A 26361-nucleotide genomic window follows, 5' to 3' on the forward strand; every position below is an offset into this window, starting at 1 on the left:
ACACTCAATTAAAACAAAAGCAATTTCCAAAACGTTGACAAGATTAAATTTTTATATAACATCTGTTTAACTTGTAACCATCAAAGCATCCAAGAAAAGTTTGATGTGAATGTTAAGAGTTCAGGAGATTGAAAAGTTGGGTCATGTTTTTTGATGGGAAAGACATGGATGTTCTTTCAAATTCGAAGGCAGACATGCAATATTCAGACTGTGATTTAATAACTTAAGTTACATTTTTGTTTACTTTTACTTAAATTAGGCTGATGCAATAATGAGTATACCCACATCAAAAACTACTTTATCCAGTAGCTTATTTGGCTTCCATAATTTTTAATAACAGCACCAAGACTTCTACGCAAGTTGGCTACATTTTGCAACATCTATATTTTCTATTTTTCAACAAGACAACTCTTTTAGTTTCTTAAAGAGATGCTCAACTTGATGTCTCTTCAGAATTCCCTATGTGTTCAGTTAGATGCAGATCAGGAGATAGTAACGATAATATATATACATATTTACTTAAAAGCTTTTTTAGCTTTTCTTTAACAGACAACACTGAAAAAATTATAAAGCTGTAACATATAATACTGCAGCAAAAAGTTTACTTTTAGTTTGTTATCAACATCTCATTTGGAAGTTATGTTAAATTTAATTTAACATGTTGGTATTCATTTATATTATGCTACTGTTAAACTATTAAAGTAATTTCAGCTAAAAGTGACAGTTTCAGTAAAAATAAATTCACTCCAAAATGGCTGAATCGCGGGGCTGTTGCTGCTGTTGCAATGGAGTGTCGCCTCTTGGTGATTCTAAGCTCTTTGATATTAGCATTTGATCAAACATGTACACCAGCATTGTCATTTATCAACTGCTTAGCAACCATCTAGCAATGCCATAAACATTTTAGCAACCACTTCGCAACCACCGTACTTCCTGCCAACTGCCATTAGTGCAGTCACGTTGGCTTTCTCAAGCTAACATCGGAGTTCATCAATGAACTTTAGGTTCTAGCTACATCTTAAAGTTGTTGTTGTTGTTAGACTTCAAGAGTCTATCCATAGCACATTTTATCCATGTGTGCTGCTTGATTTTTCTAATAATAATTTTATTTAATAAAAATAAAGCTATTTAAGTCCAACTAACTCTTACTTGAAAACAAGTTCATTCAGCTCTTAATCTGAAGAGTGTCTTTCCTGAAAGTTGAACTGTCTTTTTTTTTAACCATGTTGAAACCATCAAAGCATCCAAGAAAAGTTTGATGTGAATGTTAAGAGTTCAGGAGATTGAAAAGTTGGGTCATGTTTTTTGATGGGAAAGACATGGATGTTCTTTCAAATTCGAAGGCAGACATGCAATATTCAGACTGTGATTTAAACATGGAGTGACATCAATCAGCTTACGCGGCGACCCTAGACACATGCCCTGATGGAAAAAAAAAATTAATGCAGTTTTGTGCAAATGGGAAACTGTTGCCCTTGAATGTAACTCGGAACAGAGCATCCATGATCTGAATGCTCATGAGGAGATCTCACACTGTTATCCTGCTGAATTGATGCAGTATTGAGCAGCAGGATGTTGATGATAATGTCCAGCAAGGAAGGATTAAGCTGTGTGTGGCGCTGATAGTGGTTGGTTTGTGTTTACAGGAATGCAACAATAAGAAGAACTGCCACTGTGAGGCTCACTGGGCACCTCCTTTCTGTGACAGGGCGGGGTTTGGCGGCAGCGTCGACAGTGGGCCAATGAGACAAGCTGGTACAGTGATTGACAGCTGCACTTTTGCAATGCCATAGCAGTATGCGCAACACTAACACAGCATGACTATTTTGCTATGCTTCAATTCATGCTTTCTGAATTGATTATGTGCTTCCTTCTGATCTAATATAAGAGAAACATGTAGTTCAGCAGTCTAAATAACACAGATAACAATAATGTTTTTTAAAAAATATTTCAGATATTGATTTGAAATGACCTTCCCTAGTTTTAAATGTTATTGCAGTAGCATCAAACCAGATGATATTATTAACTGAACATTTATTTATTTATTTATTTATTTATTTATGTATTTATGTATTTATGTATTTGTTTGTTTGTTTATATTTATTTTATTTGTTTATTTTATATAATTCATTTATTTGTTTGATTGTTTGTTTATGTTATATTTGTTTATTTTATGTTGTTTATTTATTTGTTTGTTTATTAATTTAATTATTCATGTGTTTATGTGTTTTTTATGTGTTTGTTTATTTAATTTTATTATTTATTTTATATCATTTATTTATTTAATTATTTACTTATTTATTTATTTACTTGTTTATTTATGTGTTTTTTTGTATTTGTTTATTTAATTTAATAAAAAATATGTATTTTAAATTATTAATTTATTTATGTATTTGCTCATGTTTATATTTGTTTATTTTATATTATTCATTTATTTATTTGCTTATTTATTCATTCATTCATTTATTAATCTGGGGTCGCCACAACAGAATAAACCGGCAACTTATCAAGCATATATTTTATGCAGTGGATGTCCTTCCAGCTGCAACCCATTACTGGGAAACATCCATAGACACTATTTCACACACACATACACTATGAACAATTTAGCTTACTCAATTCATCCATACCACATGTTTTTGAACTTGTGGGGAAAACTGGAGCACCCGGAGGAAACCCACGCAAACACAGGGAGAACATGCAAACTCCACACAGAAATGCCAACTGACTCAGCCGGGGCTCAAACCAGCGAACTTCTTGCTATTAGGTGATTGTGCTACACCAGGGGTGTCCAACGTCGGTCCTGGAGGGCCGGTGTCCTGCTGATTTTAGCTCCAACTTGCCTCAACACACCTGCAAGTATGTTTCTAGAAAGCTTAGTAGGAGCTTAATTAGCTAGCCCAGGTGTGTTTGACTGGGGTTGGAACTCAATTTTGCAGGACACCGGCCCTCCAGGACCAAGTTTGGACATGCCTGTGCTACACACTGTGCCACCGTGCTGCCTATTATTAAATTCAGTCTAAGTACAAATTAGTAAAGGCCACTTAATATTAAGTGGGACTGAAAATATAACAGGAAACACTTAAAAAAAATCCTTGCCCTTTTAATCATCTGTATATATATATATAATTATTATATCATAAAACTATTATATTTAGTTTATACTGGCCATATGCACTGAGATTTTTCCAAATGTACTTCATGAAGTGAAGCCGCTTTCATCCACTCTGTGACATCATCATCAGCACTGCAGATATACCAGTTCAGCGTGAAACTACAACATAATTACAAAAGCCCATTAAACGATTTTCCAGCATAACAGCATTGACAGAACACGTCATTGATTTACTAGTGCAAACCTGAAGCTCTGCGCTCACACACCGCTCGCACATCTCTCACACATCACTCAAGAACTGAGAAACAGCTTGTAAAAAAAAAAAATCAGATCGATCTCTCTTCATTTCTCTCTAACCTGACTCTGGCTTCTTGTGTTTTCCTCTTGTCTGTGGCGTTTCTGTGCCGTGCTGTACAGCAGATGTGCGCGTGTGTGTATTAATGTGCGTGTTGTCCTATGTGACAACAGCGGACAGCAGTGCCGTGGCCGTAGGTTCCCTGGTCACCCTGCTCTGCCTGCTGTCGGCCGGACTGATGCTGTGTCTGAAGAGGAAAGCGCTGGTTCAGTTCCTTTGCGCTAATAAGAAGAACGCCATTCAAAAGCTCAGGTACAGAAATCCCTCCTGCAGAAATGTGTTTGATCCTGGATTCCTGCTGATATGCATCTGGGGACACAAAGAGAAAGAGAGAGAGGAAAACATTTGTTAAATCTCAAAGGGATGAGGTTTTAAGTTCAGTAGGAGAAAAGGCACTTTTAAAGATCATTTGGATCCATTCCTTTGTGGTCACAGTAACACACTTACAATGGGAGTAAACTGAATTATTCAGTGCAAGCCTGTTTATAATTAAAAGAGATCTTCAACCAGAAGCGAAAATCTTGTCATCATTTACTCATCCTCAAGTGCTTCAATATATATAAAATTCAATTTAATTCAATTGAAGTTTATCTTTATAGCACTTTTACAATGTGGATTGTGTCAAAGCAGCTTAACATGGAAGTTCTAGTAAACTGAAACTGAGTCAGTCCAGTTTTCAGAGTTGAAGTTCACTTTAGTTCAGTTCAGTGTGGTTTAATTTTCACTGCTGAAAGTCCAAACACTGAAGAGCAAATCCATCGATGCACAGCTCTACCAGTCCCAACCAAGTAAGCCAGTGGCGAGGAACAAACTTTACCAAATTACGAAGTAAAGGAAAAAAAAAACCTTGAGAGAAACCAGGCTCTGTTGGGCATGACCATTTCTTGGTTTCTTGGTTCTTGGATTGATGTGCGTGCTTTTGTGCATTTTTGCTTTAAAACTACAGCACAGTAGTAATTGTTCATTTTCAGTGCGCTTGTGAATTTTGCCAGTTATACTGTGACAATTACAAGTGCACTGCAAATTAATAATTACTATTGGGCTATAAAACTATGGCACAATTGTATTTGTTAATTTACAGTACACTTGTAAATTTTACAGTATTACTGGAAACCTAAATTGCCAGTAATACTGTAAATGTTCCAGCTATTTTTAGTGTACATTATATCTTTGAAGTTGTCTGGCTTGCCCTTTGTGTGAGCAGTTATATTTGTGCATATGTTTACTGACTTTTTCATCATAATTGAGTTTAATGGAAAGAGTTGTTTAACTAGTGAAGAATGGTAATTTACCATTCAGCAGATTAAAATGGGTTTAATTTGTTACATTTTTTAAAGAGGTCTCTTTTGCTCATGATAATTTCCTCAGGGTTTCTTTGATAAATACACTGTTGAAAAAACAGCATTTGTTCAAAATTAAAATCTGTTGGAACATCAAAAATATCTTCACTTTCACGTTTTAAGAGAATATATAGCATAGAAATGAAAACTTGCTGTTAGTCGGCGCAATGGCTTAATGGCTAGCGTTATTTAGGTTATTTTCCCTGTAATACATGAAATGCAAGTCAATAGCCACTGTCACTTTACTGACGCTTACAAATCAAAATTAATACCTGTGGCTCCTGATGATACATGGAGGTCTTATGAATGCAAAGCATTTACTCTGGGAAAGAAACTGATTATTTACTATATCATTATCTTAAATCCACACTCAGAACTAGCAAATGGTCCAATCATGACAGTCTGGAGCTTGAAATTCCTACTGCAGTAGGCTAAATCCACTGCAGATTTTCATTATTGGCTGAATTATCCATATAATGAGCAATGCTGAATAAAATATCCTTTAAAAAAACCTGAAAGATCATCAGACATTTGAATGTCGAGGAGTTAAATATGTTATTCAGTCTCACTTCACATCATGACTGTCATGTTAATACAGTGTTCAGTTTATTATTTACCACCTGGACATTGTAAGTGCCTTAGTTTAAATGTGTGGTTATCAACATTATGACACAGATGCTGAAAAGAAAATTGCACCGATATTTAAAGTGATCCTCTCTTCTGCAGTGTTTAATTGATTTAAAATAGTCAAATAAATTGAAAATCTAATTTTTGAAAACTTGATTTCACAGATCAGTTGGACAGAAGCAAACACCCAGCCCTCCTCAGACACAGTCAGTCTTCAGGGTCTCACCTCAGCACAAGCCCCCTTCATTACCCTTACACTCCCGCGCAGACAAGGTAAGTTTTTGTACTATTTTTAGCATTTTTGTAGAAGAAGGCATATTTAGACTCTAAACATCGCAAAATATTAGCACTGATGATTGTAAGAATCATTCATTCATACATGTTGCTTCAGCTTAGTCCCTGATTTATCTGGGGTCACCACAGGGGAATGAACTGCTAATTACTCTGGCATATGTTCTATGCAGTGGATGCATTGTAAGAGTTATTATTAGTAATTCTGTGTAAATAATAACTGATCATATTAGAACAGCAAATCATCAATGAGTATGTTTACATGGACACTAATAATTTTAATACGGTTAGGTCAATATAGTTCAAGAGTCTACAATGTTAACAGCACAATGTTTTTTTTTTATTAATTTAATCAGGTTAAGGACATAATCAGACTAAACAGAAATCAGATTAGGACGTGGAGTATGCCGATTTTAGGGGCATTATTGAAGTGCAGCACAGACATGTAAACACCTTAATCAAACTATTACCATCATGTACATGTAGGACTTTTCACCACAGTTTGCGACAGGATAGTCTGTACACACAACACTGTTTGACACTGGTCTCTGCACCTATCAAGTCAGTGAAGGATGAAATGTGGAGGTGTTTCTTCCATACAGCGTGTGGTATGAAATTCCATTAAAACAACACTCTTCCAGCAGTTCATACTCTTATCCAACATCTTGTTTGTCACAGGGGCATGCATGAAATGTTCCCAAATGAAAGTGAAAGTGCCAGACTGCAGTTAATGTCGCCAAAATAAAAATGAAATGAAACTCCGGAGGAAATGTAAATAGCAGGGTGATGCAGTTTTGTTAATCAATCTATGTGCATTACATGTAAAATGGGATCATGAAAGGAACATTTAAACTCAAGTAAACACCTTAATCAAATTATTGTCTTTTTCAGGTTAAGGCAAATAATTCCTTTACTGATCTCCATGTAAACATAGCCAATGATTTCTCATGTGACACTGAATTCTGATGAAAATTCAGCTTTCAATCACAGGAAAGTGCCAGACTGCAGTTAATGTCGCCAAAATAAAAATGAAATGAAACTCCGGAGGAAATGTAAATAGCAGGGTGATGCAGTTTTGTTAATCAATCTATGTGCATTACATGTAAAATGGGATCATGAAAGGAACATTTAAACTCAAGTAAACACCTTAATCAAATTATTGTCTTTTTCAGGTTAAGGCAAATAATTCCTTTACTGATCTCCATGTAAACATAGCCAATGATTTCTCATGTGACACTGAATTCTGATGAAAATTCAGCTTTCAATCACAGGAATGAATTCAATATGATACTACATTCAATAAAATAAACATAATTGATTTTTTTTATTATATTTTAAAGTTTCACCGGCTTCTGTTTAAACATCAACAAATTTGACTGTTTCCAAACTTTCCACTGGTAATGAACAGAAATTCTTACAAAAGCTAATATATGGTATTATACAGTAAATGTACAGGTCTGGTCGTTGTTTCTGATGGGTTAAACTGTTTGAAGTCATTGCTTCTTTACAAAACTATATATTTTATGGACCTGCATTAGCATAATCAGCCTGTAATCAAGCACAAAAAATGTTTGCAGTAATAGTAGTTTAAGTAGAGATATGCTGTATATTACACACTTTTTATTGTTTACATTTATTAACCAAAATTTACTAATAAAAATCAACAAAATCTTTTCTACATTTGCATTTGTCTAAAGTGTATTAGAAAAGAATCATAGTAAATTAAATCCAAGGAGACAGCTTGTAATTGTAACCAAGCATGGCATTTTATCCTTTCTTGAGGAGTGTTCATATAAATTAATATTTACACCCCTATTAACAAGCAGTAACAAGATCTTTTATTAAATCTCAAAATCCATAATTCATTCTCTCAGTGTCTTCCTGCCGATGAAGCGAGGAGCAGATGAGGTCAGATCATGGCAGAATTACTGTCCAAACCCATTCATTTCTGTCTCTGTGTGCGCAGCATCAGGCTTAGGTGCATAATTGATTTATTCTTCGCTATTGACTCTCAAAGAATATTAATGAAGCCCAGATCATCATCTTAAACCTCAGACATTCACGTAGAAGCCTTTCTGTTTTGATTCAGTAATGCAATTGATTTGAAATTGTTTGTCGTGGCTGAATGTCTTTGTGTGCTCAAGTAATCTGGGCTCTCTGTGATTGGATAGTCACCGCTCAAAACTCCATATCAGTCGATATAGATAATTATCAAATTTCTTTTCAACATTCTGAGTGAAATCAGACAATTAATTTCTCATTTTAACTATGCTTTATTGTCAGAAAATGACAAACAAGTCAACCAGATTTCACAAATCTGAGGTACTATATTTATAATGCATATTTATAAACATGTTTTGAGTAAACATTTACAGAGTATCTTAACATAAATGTTCTGTGATTTCTAATCAGGAACTTATGTTCATTAAGCCAATAACATCTGTAAAGAAATCATATTTAAGTATTCTGCTTTAACTTTATTAAATTGAATATTCATTCATTCATTCATTTTTCTTTGGCTTAGTCTCTTATCTATTGGTGGTCACCACAGTGGAATGAACCGCCAACTACTCCGTCATATGTTTTACTTAGCAGATGCCCTCCCAGCTGCAACCCAGTACTGGGAAACACCCATACACTCTCGCATTCACACACACACACTCATACACTATGGCCAGTTTTAGTTTACCCAATTTACTTACAGAGAAAATCAGAGCACCTGAAGGAGACAGTAGTGGTCTTTTCTTTCTTCAATAATCAGCCAAGTCTGATGGTTTTGATTTCAGAAGAGTTCTTTATTGTTGACAACAAAGGAGATTTTTCAGAAGGCCCCCAGCAGCATCTCTGCCTGAAAATTCTGCCTCACCAATGGTCTGGCCTGCTTATATCCTCTTTTGCAAAGGTTTTTCACATTGTTCTACATTTGTCACACAAGATCAAAACTAGTTTCAACCCCCAAAATAAACCTTGCCACTATATATCTTGTCCATCTAAACTTAACTGTTTTAACAGGTGTTGCCCCTTTTCTCATGCATCCCTTGTGACACCTTGGTTGTTTGCTCAGGCCATCTCTCTTTTCTAACTCTACATAGTACTTTGATTATTTTAATGGTAACAAGCAAATTAAGCAGATTATACACATACAATTTGATTCAATTTGATTATAAAGGTTAACTTTACACTTTAAAGAGTAAAAAATCCACTTCAACCCTCGTGAACATGCAAACTCCAACCAGAAATGCCAACTAGGCCAGGCGGGGACTCAAACCAATGACCTTCTTACTGTGAGGTAACGTTGAGCCACCATGCCGCACCCCTAAATTTAATATTGTCATCCATAATCATTCATTCATTCATTTTCTTTTCGGCTTAGTCCCTTTATTATTCTGGGGTCGCCACAATGACAACTGCCAACTTACCCAGCATATGTTTTACACAGTGATGCCCTTTAAGCTGCAACTCATCACTAGGAAACATCCATTCACACTCATTCACACTACACACATACACTACTACAATTTAGCTTACCCAACTCACATATACCACGTCTTTGGACTTGTGGAGTAAACCCACTTGAACACAGGGAGGACTTGCAAACTCCACATAGAAATGCCAACTGACCCAGCTAAGGCTCGAACCAGCGACCTTCTTGCTGTGAGGCAAACGTGCTACGCACTGTGCCACTGTGCAGCCCGTCATCCATAATATTAATATTATTATAATCAAATTTAACTGTGGTTTCTGTGAAAATTGTATAATTAAGAATGGCCTGAACATATTTAACAAATACAAATTCACAACTGCAGCAGCGTAAAAGAACACTCCACTCCACAATTTTTTATAAGTCATCTAGTGTTAAACAGTTTTACTATTTTTAAATCCATTCAGGCAATTTCTGGGTCTTTCAGGTGCACTGTTAGCTTAGCTTAGCATAGATCATTGATTTGGATTAGACCATTTGCATATTGCTCAAAAATTACCAAATTTTCCTTTTTAAAGCTTGATCCTTTTGTTGTTACATTGTGTAGTAAGACTAACAGAAAATTTAAGTTTTTTATTTATTTTTTTTCAGGCATTGCATAATATATGATTGCGCCTGCTGCAGCTACAGTACAGCAGCAAAGCTTCTTGGTTATTATTTCAGAATGAGTATAATTCCTATATTAGCCTTAAAAATAATGACTTTTTATTTTCTGCTGGTTTTAGCATACAGTATATCTACAGAATCGTCAAAGTTTAAATAGAAAAAAATAAAAAGTCTTTGTTCATTTTTGATTGAGATGCTAATGGTCTAATCTGATTCAATTATTTATGCTAAGCTAAGCTAAAAGTGCTCCCGCCAGACCTGGAGATCAACTAAATTGATTAAAAAATGATGAAAGCCAACTGTTTTACTCTATAAGTTACTTTCGCTGTTTTCAAAAAAGTGGAGTGTTCCTTTAATAGCAACCAATACTGTAATTATATCAAATTGTTCCTTCGGTACATTTAATGCACATCTACATTGTATTATACAATACAAATCCTGACACAAAACCATAATGCTAATGGTACTTTATGAAAGGAAAATTATTTAATGATTATTGCTGTAATTATTTTAACAGCCAACCCTTCACATTTAAATAAAAAAAAATAATAATAAAGTAAATCTCCAATATAGCTGTTAATGGTTCCATGGTGAACCTTAAACATCCATGGAAACTTTTCATCCCTAAAATAGTTTTTTATTCATTCATTTATTTTCCTGCAGCTTAGTCCCTTTATTCATGAGGTGTCGCCACAGCGGAATGAACCACCAACTTATCCAGCATGTTTTACACAGTGGATGCCCTTCCAGCAGCAACCCAGTACTGGGAAACACCCATACACTTTCATATGCACACACTCATACACTACGGCCAACTAAGTTTATTTAATTTACCTATAGCGCTTGTCTTTAGACTGTGGGGGAAATCGGAGCACCCGGAGGAAACCCACGCTAACATGGGGAAAACAAGAACTCTTGCTGTGAGGCGATTGTGCTACCCACTGAGCCAACATGTTGCCCACAGTTCTTTATATAGTGGACAAAAGGTTATTTAGAATATTATTGTTTTACAGGCTATTCTTCTATGGCATCACTGTGAAAATCCGTTTTTGTTTCTATCTTAAAATAAAGAAGCAGGGATAGTATTGGATTTTGAAGTGATGTTTGCAGAAATTGATTTCTGGAAATGTTCTAAGGTCAGCAGTAGATCTCGTATTGAATTGTTCTTGAAGATCTGTCTGTCTTTTTTTTTCACAGATGTCTCATCCTAGTTCGGAGCCTCTTCTTCCTGCGCACAGTTTCCAGAGTTTGCGTCGTATGCCTGAATGTCCGAGCCGCTGCCAGCCTGTCCACATCAGCCACCCGATGCCCATCACGCTGCAGCCTCACAGGACACTGAGAGCGACAGGCGTCCACACGCTGCCACGCCACATCGCATACACGCACACACAGGTCAGTGCTGTCTGCCTCTTTCACCATATACTGACAAACTGTGGCATGAATAGTGTGAACATGTCATGCTGATACACACTAATGATGAAGTTATAAAACTGTCTCGGTTTGTTTGGTTACAATTTTGTGGAAATACATCAAAAATGAAATGTTTATGAAGAAAGATAGTTTCATATAATATAATATAATATAATATAATATAATATAATATAATATAATATAATATAATATAATATAATATAATATAATATAATATAATATGAATAAAAGGATTTTTAAAATAAATATTCAATATTAAAATCCTATAGTTTTCTATAAATACATAACAAAGAAAAAAAGCATTGAATAGATTAATGACATCATGGATATAATATAATACTTATGTGAACATAAATGTAGTTTTAATAAATATTAAATATCAAAAAGTATAAAAATTTAGGTTTTGTATACACACAAAGATAACTGAAAGATATATCATATTTTATTTAAAAATATAAAGATTACATCTGATTAAAGTTTAATTACTGACAACTAAAATAATATGATATATTTTAAATGCTTACATTTTTGCATTCATTATAAATCATACACTCAGATTTTTCTGTCTCCAGAGCATTTTTTATAACAAAACATACTAAGCATTTTATCCTAGTTTCAGTCCTTTCTATAATATTAATAATAATTATTATTATTTATATTATTAGTAGTAGTCATTGTAGTAGTCGTCTAAATCATAGTAGTAGTAGTGGTCATCGTCATAGTAGTCGTCTTCATAGTAGTAGTAGTCTTTGTAGTCGTAGTCATAGTAGTCGTTGTCGTAGTAGTAGTAGTAGTAGTCGTCGTTGTCATAGTAGTCATCTTCGTACTGTAGTAGTAGTAGTCGTCAAACTGGTAGTAGTAGTAGTAGTAGTAGTAATAGTAGTAGTCGTAGTCATAGTGGTAGTAGTAGTAATTGTAGTCATAGCAGTAGTAGTCCTTGTCGTAGTAGTCCCCATTGTCATAGTAGTAGTAGTAGTCATCGTAGTCATAGTCCTAGTAGTAGTACTCCATGTTGTCATAGTAGTGGTAGTAGTACTAGTCAGAGTCTTTATAGTAGTAGTAGTTGTAGTTTTAGTTGTAATCATAGTAGTAATAGTCGTCACTGTAGTAGTAGTAGTCATAGTTGTTGTAGTCGTAGTAGTTGTAGTAGTCATAGTAGTAGTAGTAGTAATAGTTGTCGTAGTTGTTGTAGTAGTCGTCATAGTCATAGTAGTCATCGTCATAGCAGTCACCTTCATAGTAGTAGTAGTCTTTGTAGTCGTAGTCAAAGTAGTCATTGTCGTAGTAGTAGTAGTTATCGTCATAGTAGTCATCTTCGTACTGTAGTAGTAGTAGTCGTCATACTAGTAGTAGTAGTAGTAGTAGTAGTAGTCGTAGTCATAGTCATAGTGATAGTAGTAGTAATCATAGTTGTGGTAGTAGTAGTCCTTATTGTCATAGTAGTAGTAGTAGTCATCAAAGTCATATTCCTAGTGTTAATAGTCCTCGTTGTTTTACTTGTAGTGGTAGTAGCAGTACTAGTAGTCGTCGTTGGCATAGTAGTCATAGTCGAAGTAGTAATCGTAGTCGTCGCCATAGTAGTAGTTTTAGTTTTAGTCGTAATCATAGTAGTAACAGACGCACCATAGTAGTAGTCGTTGTAGTAGTAGTAGTAGTAGTTGTAGTAGTAGTAGTAGTACAGCAGTAGTAGTGGTGGTAGTAGTAGTAGTCGTAGTTGTATGTAGTAGTAGTGGTAGTAGTCATTGCAGTCATTGTCGTAGTCGTCGTCATAGGAGTAGTTGTAGTTTTAGTCGTAATCATAGTAGTAATAGTCGTCGCCATAGTAGTAGTCATTGTCGTTGTAGTAGAAGTAGTAGTAGTAGTGTTAGTAGTCAATGCAGTCATTGTCGTGGTAGTCGTCATAATAATAATAATAATAATAATAACTTCATAATAAGAATAATAAAAGACTTCAAAATCACATTGTCTGCTCTTTGTCTGGAAGCAATTCAAAAACGATTATGAAAACTTTATAAGAGATAGAGTCCATCAACACCTCTATAGCTTTCAGTCATATATCCGAATGTCCTATACAACTGCAGCTCATACACTTTCCACAGCATCTGTTTCTGTGCTTGTAAATCGATAGACAGAAACCAAAGCGGAGGGAGATAGGAAGACATTAGCAAGGACATTAAACTTTCCATTGCTCTACAAGGCACATCAGTGACTTACATGAAGTTTCCAGCTGCAGATGAACTGAAGAACAGCAGCATAGTGGCAGACAGAGTGAACGCAGGACTGAATGTGATACGGAGAGATGTCTGTGTGTGAAGGTATGCGTTTTAGATGATAAGTGCAGCTCAGGGACACTGGAAGATCAGCTATCAGACACCATGAAGAACAACATCTGCTGCTCCACTTCATTGTGTTCGAGTCAACTGACTGAGCTTCAGTCCAGCTGCACCTCCGATGCTTTGTTATAGAAGTGCCATATAGCTAGTGTTATGATAACTTATCGTACTCTGAAATAGCACACACAAATAATAGATAATAAATACTATACTTGTAGTAATCTAGATCCTCTTTTTAAAGGTCTTAAAGTCCATGTAAAATCTAAATTTTTGATGTTTATTTTGTTAGCGCTCATTGTTATTCTTCAGGTGAACAATAAATCTGTGCAAGTTAATCCACTGAACAAAAAATAAAATTAGTTTTGGTTATCTTCGATCAAAGTCTGACCATTTGCTTTCACATTTTGAGTGGTGGTCCTTCTTTGTTGATGTCAGTTCACCACACGTCTCTTAACTGCATTTAGCTAGGATGGAATAATGAAATAAAAGTGGGTGGCTCCGTAGTTAGCACTGTCGCCTCACAACAAAAAGGTCGCTTGTTTCAGTCCCAGCTGGCCTAGTCGGCATTTCTGTGTGGAGTTTGCATGTTCTCCCAGCTTTCACGTGGGTTTTCTCCAGGTGCTCCGGATTTCCCCACAGTCCAAAGGCATGCGCTGTAAGTGAATTGGTTGAACAAAATTGCCCGTTGTGTATGTGTGTGTGTGTGTGAATGTGAATGGATGTTTCCCAGTACTTGGTTGCGCCTGGAAGAGCATCCACTGCGTAAAATGTATGCCTGAATAGTTGGCGGTTCATTCCACTGTGGCAATCCCTGATAAATAAGGGACTAAGCTAAAAGAAAATGAATTAATTAATGATTGAATGAAATAAAGTCTCAGCAACTTCTGATTTACACGGACCTTAAGGTAGACAAAATACATTGAAAAATGAATGTATTAATCTTGATATTGAAAATACACATACTGCAGAAATATATCCAATTGAAATCAGGATTAGTGTAGCTGTAAATCATTACAATTTGTAACTTTACAATAAACATTAAAAATGCTTGCATTTATTTTAAATGATTAACATTTTGACTAAAGAAACCTATGTAAAGAATAATTGATGATGGTTGAGGTGTGCAACATTTTCTAACAATTCAATGAAGTAGAGTTAGTTATTCTGCCCATAAACTCTCTGAAATAAAGGTACAGGAGCTGTCACTGGGGCAGTACCTTGGTAAAACTTACATATTGTGTCCATAATGGTACCTCAAAGGTACTTTTTAGGTACGTTTGGGTACTAATATGCACTTTTTAGATACCAGTGTGGACTATTTGGGTACAAATATGTATCTTTATTTCTGAGAGTGTACTATAGTTACCACATCTATAATTCAGATGTTGTATTTCAAGACATATGTCAGGTTTTTGCCCTCAAACTGCTCCTTTGCATAATATTACTTTCTTAAGCGTCATCCAAAGCCTTTTGTTTTGTTAATTTTTTTTTTGTTTTGGCTTGTTGTAAGCTGTAATTTCTAATAACTCAAATTTTTCAGCGTAGTGATATGGAAGTGTACAGACATGGTCAAAACCTGTCTGGAACTACTTTATCCATGGGTTTATCTAAAAATAACTGCACGCCTTAGGTTTGTCATTAGCCAATCAGAATCAAGCAATTAATAGCATATGCATTATGCATTTACACAACCAAAAATATGAACAATGGAGGAAAAAAAGCATTTCAAAGCAATTTTTCTTAACACTTTAAGTCTCCATGAACCGGAAGCTGCGACTTGTATTTTTTCGTATTGTTTCCTAGAGAAACAGAATATTAAATGAGAAAACAGTGGGCGTGGCTTGTTTTTTTCTACTGCGAGCTGATTGATTGGATGTAGTAAATTAGGCGTTTCATTCAGAAAGATCAGGAAAAGTGTTTGGGGAGAGTTATTACAATCTAACAGACACCTCTTCACCATTTCTGTTTGTTGTCAAAACTGACAATTGGACTGGTGTGGTTAAATATGTCAGCCATGCTATAGCCAAGATATACACAATCTGACAATTTAACGGAAAACAAACAGGAAGTACTTTTACACATTCCAATTAAAGATTAGAAATGCACACTTTTTTTTTTAGACATGCACAGATGAACTGTTTACCACAAAGCAATATGAGCTAACAAAATCATATGGTTAGTTTTGATTTCTTGGGGACTGAATGTGTCCTATTTAGACATTCCAAGTACTTACTACAGTATAGTGATGACAATTAATCATGCATAATCACATTCAACCCAAGACCTAACCCTCATCCTGACCCTAACCATACATATAAGTACATGTAATTATTTATTATTACTCAGTAGTTCATTGAAAAACTAGACTAAAAAAAGGACACCTTAAAATAAAGTATAACCAAATTTTCTATTATCTGTGACATGATTAATCCTCTTATCCTTCAGTTTATAAAAACAAAGACATTTTTATTTTTAAAGGAAAGCACCAGCAATATATGACATCATACTTGAATAGAAAGTGATGTTTTTGACATAGTATAAACAAAACAATATATCTTAGCATGAGGCCAGTGTTGATACAATCATTTACTAACCTTGTGTCTGCAGTTTTATCCCATAGAACTGTCTGTCATAACAATATAAAGCTCATAAACCTGCTGAATGTCACATGCTGCGTGCAAGGAGACCAGAAAGAGACGTGATGAAACTAGCAAAATATTGTTGACACAGAGAACTACAACAATTCAATGCACTGTTAAAAACAACATTTATACATTTTTGTACTAAATATATATTATCTATAGTTATGCCTCACAGACCAGTGCAAGAATTTATAAATACAGATTGTCTATTGGATGTAATATATATACAAAGCAATGGAAAATAACAATAAAAGACCAGATCACTGGAAAATGCTTATTTTAGTCAAATTTAATTTATACTGTAAACTATTAAGGACATTCCTTCTAAGCCTAAAATAAAAAGTGATCCCACTTAATATTAAGTCAAATAATAACAGTCAAATTAATCATTTTTTACAGTGTACTTACTGGGTAAATATGTGTTTTTACATTGCACTTAGATTCATTAAATACATGCAATTAATTATGTCTTTAATTATACTGTTGACCCTCACATCTTAAACCCACACTTAAATCTGTCCCTAACCCTACACGTATAAGTACATTTATTTTTTTGAAGTGCATAGTAGTTGAGGCTACTTAATATAAAGTGGGACCAAAAAGGTTATCAAGAGCATTCTATTATTTAAATAAGAAAAGTTTTCAGGCATGTTTATATATATATATATATATATTTTCGATAACGTTATACAAATGATTCAGTTAGGAACTTAATACTGGGTGGATTTACCCTGATTTTCAATCACAACATATAAAACATTTGTTATTTTGACTAATTGGAATGACAATATCTTACTTGAAATTTGGAATAAATGTTATGACAAATCGTAAAAAAAATTTTATCAAACCCATAACTAGGGCCAGGCAGAATCTGTGACATTTTTTCCTATTTCTGCTGAGAAAAAAGTAAAAAGTTTGTGGATATGTGCGGAATAATTTTGGAAGCATCAAAACAAAAAAACTTAATACATTTTCATACATTTTCTTTTCGGGCTGGTCCCTTTATTAATCTTTGGTCGCCACAGCGGAACGAACCGCCAACTTATCCAGCATATGTTATACGCAGCTTATGCCCTTCCAGCTGCAACCCATCTCTGGGAAACATCCATACACTCTCATTCACACACATACACTACGGACAATTTAGCCTACCCAATTCACCTGTACCACATGTCTTTGGACTGTGGGGGAAACCAGAGCACCCGGACAAAAACCCACGCAAACGTGGGGAGAACATGCAAACTCCACACAGAAATGCCAACTGAGCCAGCTGAGGCTTGAACCAGTGACCTTCTTGCTGTTAGGCGACAGCACTACCTACTGTGCCACTGCGTCGCCATAATACACTTTTAACTTGTATTTAAGGTTTACAATGCAAATTCATATAGAGCCACTTATTTGGTAAACAAAGCAAGTCTCTCCTATAACATATTTACTAAATGACAGAACATATCACTCTACAAACTGTATTGTAAATAAATCATATGAACATTTTAATATTTCTATTATATCACAACAATATTAGTGAAAGTAATTAAAAACTGAATAAATATAAATTTACACAAGTAAATAAATAGACTCAATGATGGGCTAAAAATCTGCATATTTCTGCACGTGCAGATTCCGTGTGAGCCTACTCATAACTAATAAATTAAGTAAATGGGTCATTATCACTATAAAGTGCCTTTGAGACATAAAAAATCTCAAACTTTTTATTTTTATTTTTATTTAACCACATAGGTAAATATATTTTTAATTTCTGTTTCTTTTATTATTATTATTATTATTATTAATTAATACTTCAACCATGACCGGGTGGACATGTTTAGCTTCAAAACATTAAGTTTCAAACACAATGTGAGAAAAAATAGGAAGCTAAGTGTAGATAGTTACTGTGTGCACATCAGATGTTTTAACCTCTGTAGGCAAAATGAGCATGGGGATGCCAACAAGTACATCGGAGTGTGTCTTAAAGGGGCTTTACTACATCATGACAAGGTGGACAGCAATTTCAAGCACACGTGCAAAATGATTACTAATGTTATCAAAATGACTTATTTTATCAAATTACTTGTTAAAGATAATAAGATAATAATCTTTTTAATTGTATCTAATCTACCTACTTAGTCTCACTGAAGTTGGCTGAGCAGTGTGTGGGACATTGTCAATTTTTTGCATTATTCTTTCTCTGACTGGATGTGTTTTTGCAAAAACACATTTCATAACACTTATAATTCTACCTGCAAGTGTGTAAATGTTTAAACAATTATATTAAAACATCAGAATTTCATTATTTTGAATTATTTTGATAAAGAACTGATTCAATCTTGTGGTACATCAAGGCACTTTATTTTGATAATGACCCAAATACAGACAAAATTTTCAGTGTTTTCAAATTTTTAATATGTCAATATTTTTTCCTCATAACTGTATGTCTTTAATACCATAACACATTTTTCTGTCCAGCAGTGCTATTTGAAAAGCCTTTCAGAGTTCTGTACTGTAGCTTTGCAACACAAAACACTTGACTGACAGATTGCAAGCTTTCTATACTGAAATACCTCACTGCAGCCATTCATATTAAAGTCCCTTACATACCAAACCACCATGGTTTGTTTAGTGCTCTTGAGTGCCCTTTTCTAGCCGAATGAGTTCACATTTACTCGGGGAGCCATGAAACACTTACTCTGTTCTCACAAATTGGCCTCACGGCTCGACACACCACCGCGAGCTCGTGATTAAAAGCTCTTGTATTGCCATAATGACATTGCTTTCTCTAGGATGATGTTTTTAAAGGAATAAATCACTTCCATACAGTGCAATGGGTAGAGCTAACTGCACGTGAGCAAAATGCCGTTTTCGGAAAGACACAGAAGTGAGTAATTCTGTTGTCTCAGCGTTTTGTTGTTCAGTTTCTCATTTGTTTTCCTCAAAACAAGGCTGTACAGCTGTGAAAAGGTAACAGCTGTGCCTATGAGCTCATCGTCCCGGTAAATTGGTAACATATGATGACCTCTTGACTTTGGTATGGGTGAATCGGGTGTTGGCGATAGTGGGAAAGAAGTGAGTTTTTTGTCTTTTGTTGCCAGCCTGGTTTTTTAGGATTATGAGTGAAATTACAACGCCATCTAGTGGAAATTTGATGCTTGCACTATTTACACAAGGTTATTTTATAGTCCTTTTGACTCACAGGCCTTTTTCAGCACAGTATTAACCCTCTGACTGCCCCTATACCAAACGGTTGACCATGTTTTTACTGTTTTAAATTGTGAGTTTTAAGTCATTTAAAGAATAACTGTTGTAAATAATGGTTTACACACACAGCATTTTTGGTTTACAAAAAACAACATAACAACAACATAATCCTGTTGCACTACTACACTTGATTTTGGTTTTATTGTAAAAAAAAAGAAAGAAAGCATGTTAAATGAGAATCTGAAATATTTCATGGAATACTTCAAAAAATAAAGATGATTTAGTATTAAAAATATATATATTTTTGATATTTAAAAAAAAAATCAGTCTTAGACTTCATATTTTCAGATTTTTCATAGTATACGTATTAAGCCCGGTACTCTTACCCTAAACTGGGGTTGATATTTTAGAAATTATGGTATGATGAAAAAAAAAGGCATCGAGTGTGTTGACTAGCAACATTGGAGCAAGACTGGAGCAAGATTAAGATATGCAATCCAAACATTTTTTTTTTTTTTTTTTTGGTGGGGTAGGTAAAGTGTTAAATAATTATAACCACAAGGTTTTAAGATCTGTACATTTCAAAATATAGCCTAAATATTTGGGATTAAATTATAGAGTTTTGTATTTCATTGTATTATTATTCATTTGGAGTGTGCAGCTTTACCAAATATTCTTCTAAATGATAATATTCCTTTTTTGAAATTACAAAATAAAATAAAAAAACAAGTGAATATTTTACTCAAAACACAAACAGTGGAGCAAAAAAATCACAGTGTGTCTGGTAATATTTTTTTTCTTCTGGAGAAAGTCTTAAATGTTTTGTTTTGGCTAGAATAAATTTAAAAAAATTATTTTTTTGAAGCCATTTTAGGGTAAAAATTATTCGCCTTTAAATGTTACTTTAAGCTGTATAGAAGTGTCTTAAAAAACATCTAGTAAAATATTATTTACTGTCATCATGGAAAATATCAAATAAATCCGTTATTAGAAATGAGTTATTAAACTATTATGTTTTAAAATGTGTTGTAAAAAATCACTATTGGCACTAATGGCACTATTAATTCAAGGAGGCTAATAATTCAGACTTCAACTGTACATATTATTAGCAAACCAAGAGAATCCATAATATCTTTAAAGTGGTCTCTTAATTTTATCCAGATCTGTAGGTTCTTAAATGAAATGTGAAAAATACCCCCAAAAAGTTATTAGGGGAAGAAGAGGAATATGAGTGTGCATTATTAGTTTACACGTTTTCAGCATTTTAATTTAGACATAAATTATTAATACATTATTCATTTAAAAATAGTAAGTAGTTAGGTGCTCAACCCCCTATCCCCCCCCCCCCCCCCCCCCGGAAGTTTTATGAGCCCCTTTTTATCATTCATTCATTTTCATTTGGCTTAATCCCTTAATTCATTACAGATCACCACAGTGGAATGAATCGCCTACTTATCCAGCATATGTTTTATATAATGGATGCCCTTCCAGCTGCAACCCAGTACTGGGAAACACCCATACATACTCATTCACACACATACACTAGGGCCAATTTAGTTTATTCAATTCATCTATAGTGCATGTCTTTGGACTTTAAGGGAAACTGGAGCAACCGGAGGAAATCCATGCCAACATGCACACTCCACACAGAAATGCCAACTGACCCATCCGGGACTCGAACCAGCAACCTCCTCGCTGTGAGGCGACAGTGCTATTCACTCAGCTGTTTTTATTCATTCATTTTCTTTTCGGCTTAGTCCCTTTATTAATCCGGATTTACCACACCGGAATGAACCGCCAACTTATCCAGCATATGTTTTACGTAGCGGATGCAGCCGCAACCCATTAATGGGAAACATCCACACACACTCATTCACACACATACACTACCTGCCCAATTTGTGGGAGGAAACTGGAGCACCCGGAGGTAACCCACACGAACACGGGGAGAACATTCAAACTCCACACAGAAATGCCAACTGACCTAGCCGAGGCTCGAACCAGCGACCTTCTTGCTTCTTGCTACCCACTGCGCCACCTAATTCTATTTGTTTTCATTTGTAGGATCACGACATGCCCAGTCCACCTCAGAAACCCCTTCCTGCAGATCCCTTAATCAGAAGCCACGGGATGGGGCGAAATGTAAGGATACCCGCACCTCTGGCCATCCCGATTCCAACAGTACCACGACCCTCTCCCTCCATACCACTGCCCAACAGGTCAGTCCCACTGTGATGTTGTTGACAAAAGCACACATTTATTCATGAAATTTAACTCTTTTTATTTTTTGCTACACTTTAGACCTCTGCCCAGATTACCACAGCCTTTTTATGATCACTGACATATGGACACCAGAGCACTGGGTGAACCTCACCAGCATCTGAACACACTTGTTTTGCACTATGAAACTCTGTTGGACGATGTGACCCCCCTGCAGAGAAGAGGCTGACCGGACACCTTGGTGCTGCGCCTCCTCAAAAAAAAAAGAAAAAAAGAAAGGTGTTCGTCTGTCCTCGCTCAGGTACTGCACAACTATTTAAGATGTATATTTATTGTGAGGAGGAAACGATGTGCTGTGCTCGACACATTTTTTTACTGTATGATCATTGTGACTTTTATTGCAATCTTTCTGATGGTTTTTACACTTTAAAAAAAATGATGATTTGAATTTAGGTTACAGATCATGTGTTTCTTCCGTGTTTTTAGAGTGTTTTCTTGTTCTTCTAAGTTTATAGACGGCCATTCACACCAAGGATGATAACTATAAGATGATTATATTAATTATCACATCAACAGACAGTATTGTTTTTATATTTTAGGCATGCATTATTGTCGGGTTATCTTCAGTATATTAAGAAGTAATTCCTATTGTGTAATAAGCGATTAGTTGACTACTTAAAAATGTGAGTAAATCTGTTGCCTTAAAATTAAGTTAATTAACTATGTACATAATTATAAAAATAAAGTCAATTTAATAGTTCCAAGTTTACCCATTTTTTTTAGTAAAGTCAACTTGTTGTTTTTAAGGCAAAGGTTTTACACACTCTTTTTAAGTAAAGTAATTTATTTTTGCACAACATATTCTGAAAACATAGCTCCATATATCTTTCTGGAGATTGTGAATTATGCAGCCAGAGATACAGTACAGACCAAAAGTTTGGACACACCTTCTCATTCAAAGAGTTTTCTTTATTTTCATGACTATTAAAATTCTAGATTCACAATGAAGGCATCAAAACTATGAATTAACTCATGTAGAATTATATACATAACAAAAAAAGTGTGAAACAATTGAAAATCTGTCATATTCTAGGTTCTTCACAGTAGCCACCTTTTGGTTATTGCTTTGTACACTCTTGGCACCTGAAATGGTCTTCACTTCACTGGTGTTCCCTGTCAGGTTAAATAAGTGGGATTTCTTGCCTTACAAATGGGGTTGGGACCATCAATTGTGCAGAAGTCAATACACAGCTGATAGTACTGAATAGACTGTTAGAATTTGTATTATGGCAAGAAAAAAGCAGCTAAGTAAAGAAAAACGAGTGGCCATCATTACTTTGAACGTGTCCCCAAGTGCAGTCAGTAAAACGATCAAGCGCTACAAAGAAACTGGCTCACATGCGGATCGCCCCAGGAAAGGAAGACCAAGAGTCACCTCTGCTGCGCAGGATAAGTTCATTTCTGCATTTCGTCTTTCAAATGAATGCTCAGTATGATGGTATGACACCATTTTTTTCACGCTTACCAGCTGACCACTTATAGTACCTCCTTATGGACTTTTGGCTTTTCTGCTGTTAGTTTGTCCTGTGGCTCGCCGCATATGTTGGCGGACTTGAGACGCAGAGAGGAGTTGACCGCAATTGGTGGGTGAATTGGTGCTTTTGGAAGATTTTAAAAACTGTACACAGCGCCCTCTGGTGGATTTGCGAATACAAAAACTGGCACAAAAGAAAACACCACACCTCCTTGGACGTATTTCGTGATCTCCAGAAATGTATATAGGATTATGTAATCAGAATGAGCCTGGGTTGTTTTTACAGTGTAAGAACTCATCCGCAGGTCATCAAAGATGTAAACCTGCTCACTTTCTTCAACTAATGCGAAAACTGCATTTTGGAGGAAAACATTCCAGGATTTTTCTCCATCTAATGCATGTGAATGAAATACAATGTAGCACTTTAATGGGCTAAAATTCATTTTAGGAAGCTTCAAAATAATCAAAACTTTTTTTAGTGTAAGTCTCTTTTCTTTTCAGAAAAATAATAATAAAAACATTCCTTGGTTCAACACCTTGTGCGGTCAAGAGATATTTTAGACCACCATTGCTCACTTGATGCATTTGAAGTTGTTTATTAATGTTTTTATAATGTATGCAATATAGATTTTTGTCTATTTGCCTCTATTCATTTAAATTAGATGGAAAAATACCTGACATGTTTTCCCTCCACAATCTTTCTCATCAGCTAAAAAGAGTTATATTCACTTTGAGATGCCTGGGCCTAAATAAATTAGAACATAAACATTGCTTTTACAGTACAAATGACTATTGATCCTTGAGATGAATACCTGGAAACCTTAGTACTGCTTAAGCCCCGGACAAACCAAGAAGATGTCAAAGAACTAGCAGTGATGAAAACCAACTTTATTATTGCTACCTTTGTGTGTCCTGGAATTAAAAGGGCAAGAAGTTGCAAATGCAGGTAACAAAAGTTGTATACTGTATATCTGAAATTATCTAAATAAGATTTTTTTTTATCATATACAAACTTAAAAATAAACATTTATTTAAAATTTTTTTGGGGTTTTGAGATGCATTCGAACTAGAATGATTTTTGTGACCTGGCAACCCAGATTGTTATAATTTATTGCTGAAGATTAAAAAAAATAAATAATTCTTTCTCTGCATTGTCATTAGTTTGTAAATTACTTTTTTTTTCATAGCAAATAATCAAAAACTTACACAGCTGTTCAGTACTTTATAGTTTATACTCAATAGCTATCATTTATAATTATAGTTTATCATCCATGGTGTGATCGAGCAGTATTTAATTTTAAAGAGACATGCTTTAAACATGACGCAGTATGTGTGGGATACTGGAGTACATAAGTAACACCACGAACCGGAGCGCTGGAATAGAATCAACCACTAAGTGCAAAAAACCCTTCACAATTACTTGAATAGAGCATGTTATAAAGGAGAAAGTGATGTGAAGCATTACAGTTCAGTCATATTTCAGTCGCTCATGGCCATCAGCAAACCAGTTTTATGTAGAAGTGTAAAATCATCTGTGCTTGTGAGCTTTCTGCCAATGCAAGAATCACTAAGAATCGCTACATCTTTAGTCCAAAGCATGCAGATTTCTTTAGACTATAGATATGACACCTGTTGAAGAGAGATGTGGTTAAATTTCTTTGCACTTAGATAAGAAAATAAAATCCATCTGACTAGGGATTAAGTGATATATGTATGTCTGAATATGCAATAAACCTGCATAACCAGTGACATGGCAACCATTCTGGCACAATAATTGCAAGATATTTTGGCAAGCAAAGATCCACATTATCCTTAAAAAATGTTAATTCTAGTCAGTATTTATAGTGCGAACACTTAAAGGATTGTGTTGTCCGGTTTTTTTGTAATGTTTTGAAGCATTCAAAGATCAACCAGTGACAACACGGAATTTGTATTGACACCACAGTCCTTAAAACCTCATGCATTGTCATATCAGCATTCGCACTGAGCCATCAAGATCCATTTGCTGTCATGTCTGGGTTATTATTATAGCCTTGTTGTGCTGGTATACACTTTCTGTGACTATTGTTCTGATACTTGAGGTTGTAGGATTTCTGTACTGTACTTCTTGTATAATTTTGATATCTATAAAGGGTGGAGTCAGTATGATTTTTTTGTAATTAATACTTTATTCAGCATGGATGATTTAACTGATCAAATTATGTTGTGTATATATATATATATATATATATATATATATATATATATATATATATATATATATATATATATATATATGAAGTCAGAATTATTAGCCCCACTTTGATTTTTTTTTTTTTTTTTTTTATATTTCCCAAATAATGTTTAACAGAACAAGGAAATTTTCACAGTATGTCTGATAATATTTTTTTTTCTTTTGGAGAAAGTCTTATTTGTTTTATTTTGGCTAGAATAAAAGCAAAATTATTAACCCTTTTAAGCTACAGAACAAACCATCGTTACACAATACATTTTTCTAATTCCCCTAACCTGCCTAGTTAAACTAATTAACCTAGTTAAGCCTTTAAACGTCACTTTAAGCTGTATAGAAGTGTCATGAAGAATATCTAGTCAAATATTATTTACTGTCATCATGCCAAAGATACAATAAATCAGTTATTAGAAATGAGTTTTTAAAATTATTATGTTTAGAAATGTGTTGAAAAAAAATTCTCTCCATTAAACAGAAATTGGGGAAACAAATAAACAAGGGGGCTAATAATTCTGACTGTATGTATATATATATATATATATATATATATATATATATATATATATATATATATATATATATATATATATATATATATATATATATATATATATATATATAAGATACATAAAACATCTATAGATTTATTGAACATTTCAATTTTTATATAAAAAATAACACTTTGATTTAAGATTTAATATTTATGTTGGTAATTTTAACCCTTTAAATTTCAGTAAATTTTGTATAAAAGGTTATTTAAATATATAAAGTAAATATAAAATAAATAATAAATAATAATAAATACATTATAGTCTTATAAAAGAGTAAAGAAAACACTAAATACCAAACGGCAAAACTGTAACAGAGGGAATTTTAAAAAAAATTACATTTAAAATTCACATTCTACATATAAAATGTATCACTAAAAATTATCTAAATACGTTTTTTAACATTGAATAAA

At 34.3% G+C, this 26361-nt stretch overlaps 1 protein-coding gene and 1 long non-coding RNA gene across 13 annotated transcripts in view; one reads left to right on the forward strand and one right to left on the reverse strand.

Annotated features, from left to right (window-relative positions):
- adam12b (ADAM metallopeptidase domain 12b) overlaps nt 1-24321 on the forward strand; it is a 166797-nt gene extending 142476 nt beyond the window's left edge. For 2 of the 12 annotated variants that reach the window (XM_087290706.1, XM_087290700.1), the window contains 7 exons: nt 1647-1755; nt 3533-3722; nt 5602-5710; nt 8012-8050; nt 11013-11207; nt 21481-21635; nt 21718-24321. In XM_087290706.1, coding sequence (XP_087146832.1) covers nt 1647-1755; nt 3533-3722; nt 5602-5710; nt 8012-8050; nt 11013-11207; nt 21481-21635; nt 21718-21757 — 837 coding nt within the window. In that variant the 3' untranslated portion in view covers nt 21758-24321. The remainder of the gene's footprint in view (nt 1-1646; nt 1756-3532; nt 3723-5601; nt 5711-8011; nt 8051-11012; nt 11208-21480; nt 21636-21717) is intronic. The other 10 variants (XM_087290707.1, XM_087290701.1, XM_087290710.1 and 7 more) reach the window with 5 other exon arrangements.
- The window catches only part of LOC141378615 (uncharacterized), a 44728-nt gene that overhangs the window by 4901 nt on the left and 13466 nt on the right, over nt 1-26361 (reverse strand). The window contains exon 3 of the long non-coding RNA XR_015513561.1: nt 3473-3779. This is a non-coding gene — a long non-coding RNA (uncharacterized LOC141378615). The remainder of the gene's footprint in view (nt 1-3472; nt 3780-26361) is intronic.

The sequence above is a fragment of the Danio rerio genome, chromosome 17, assembly GCF_052040795.2.
Source record: "Danio rerio strain M-AB ecotype USA chromosome 17, GRCz13ab, whole genome shotgun sequence".
NCBI lineage: Eukaryota > Metazoa > Chordata > Actinopteri > Cypriniformes > Danionidae > Danio > Danio rerio.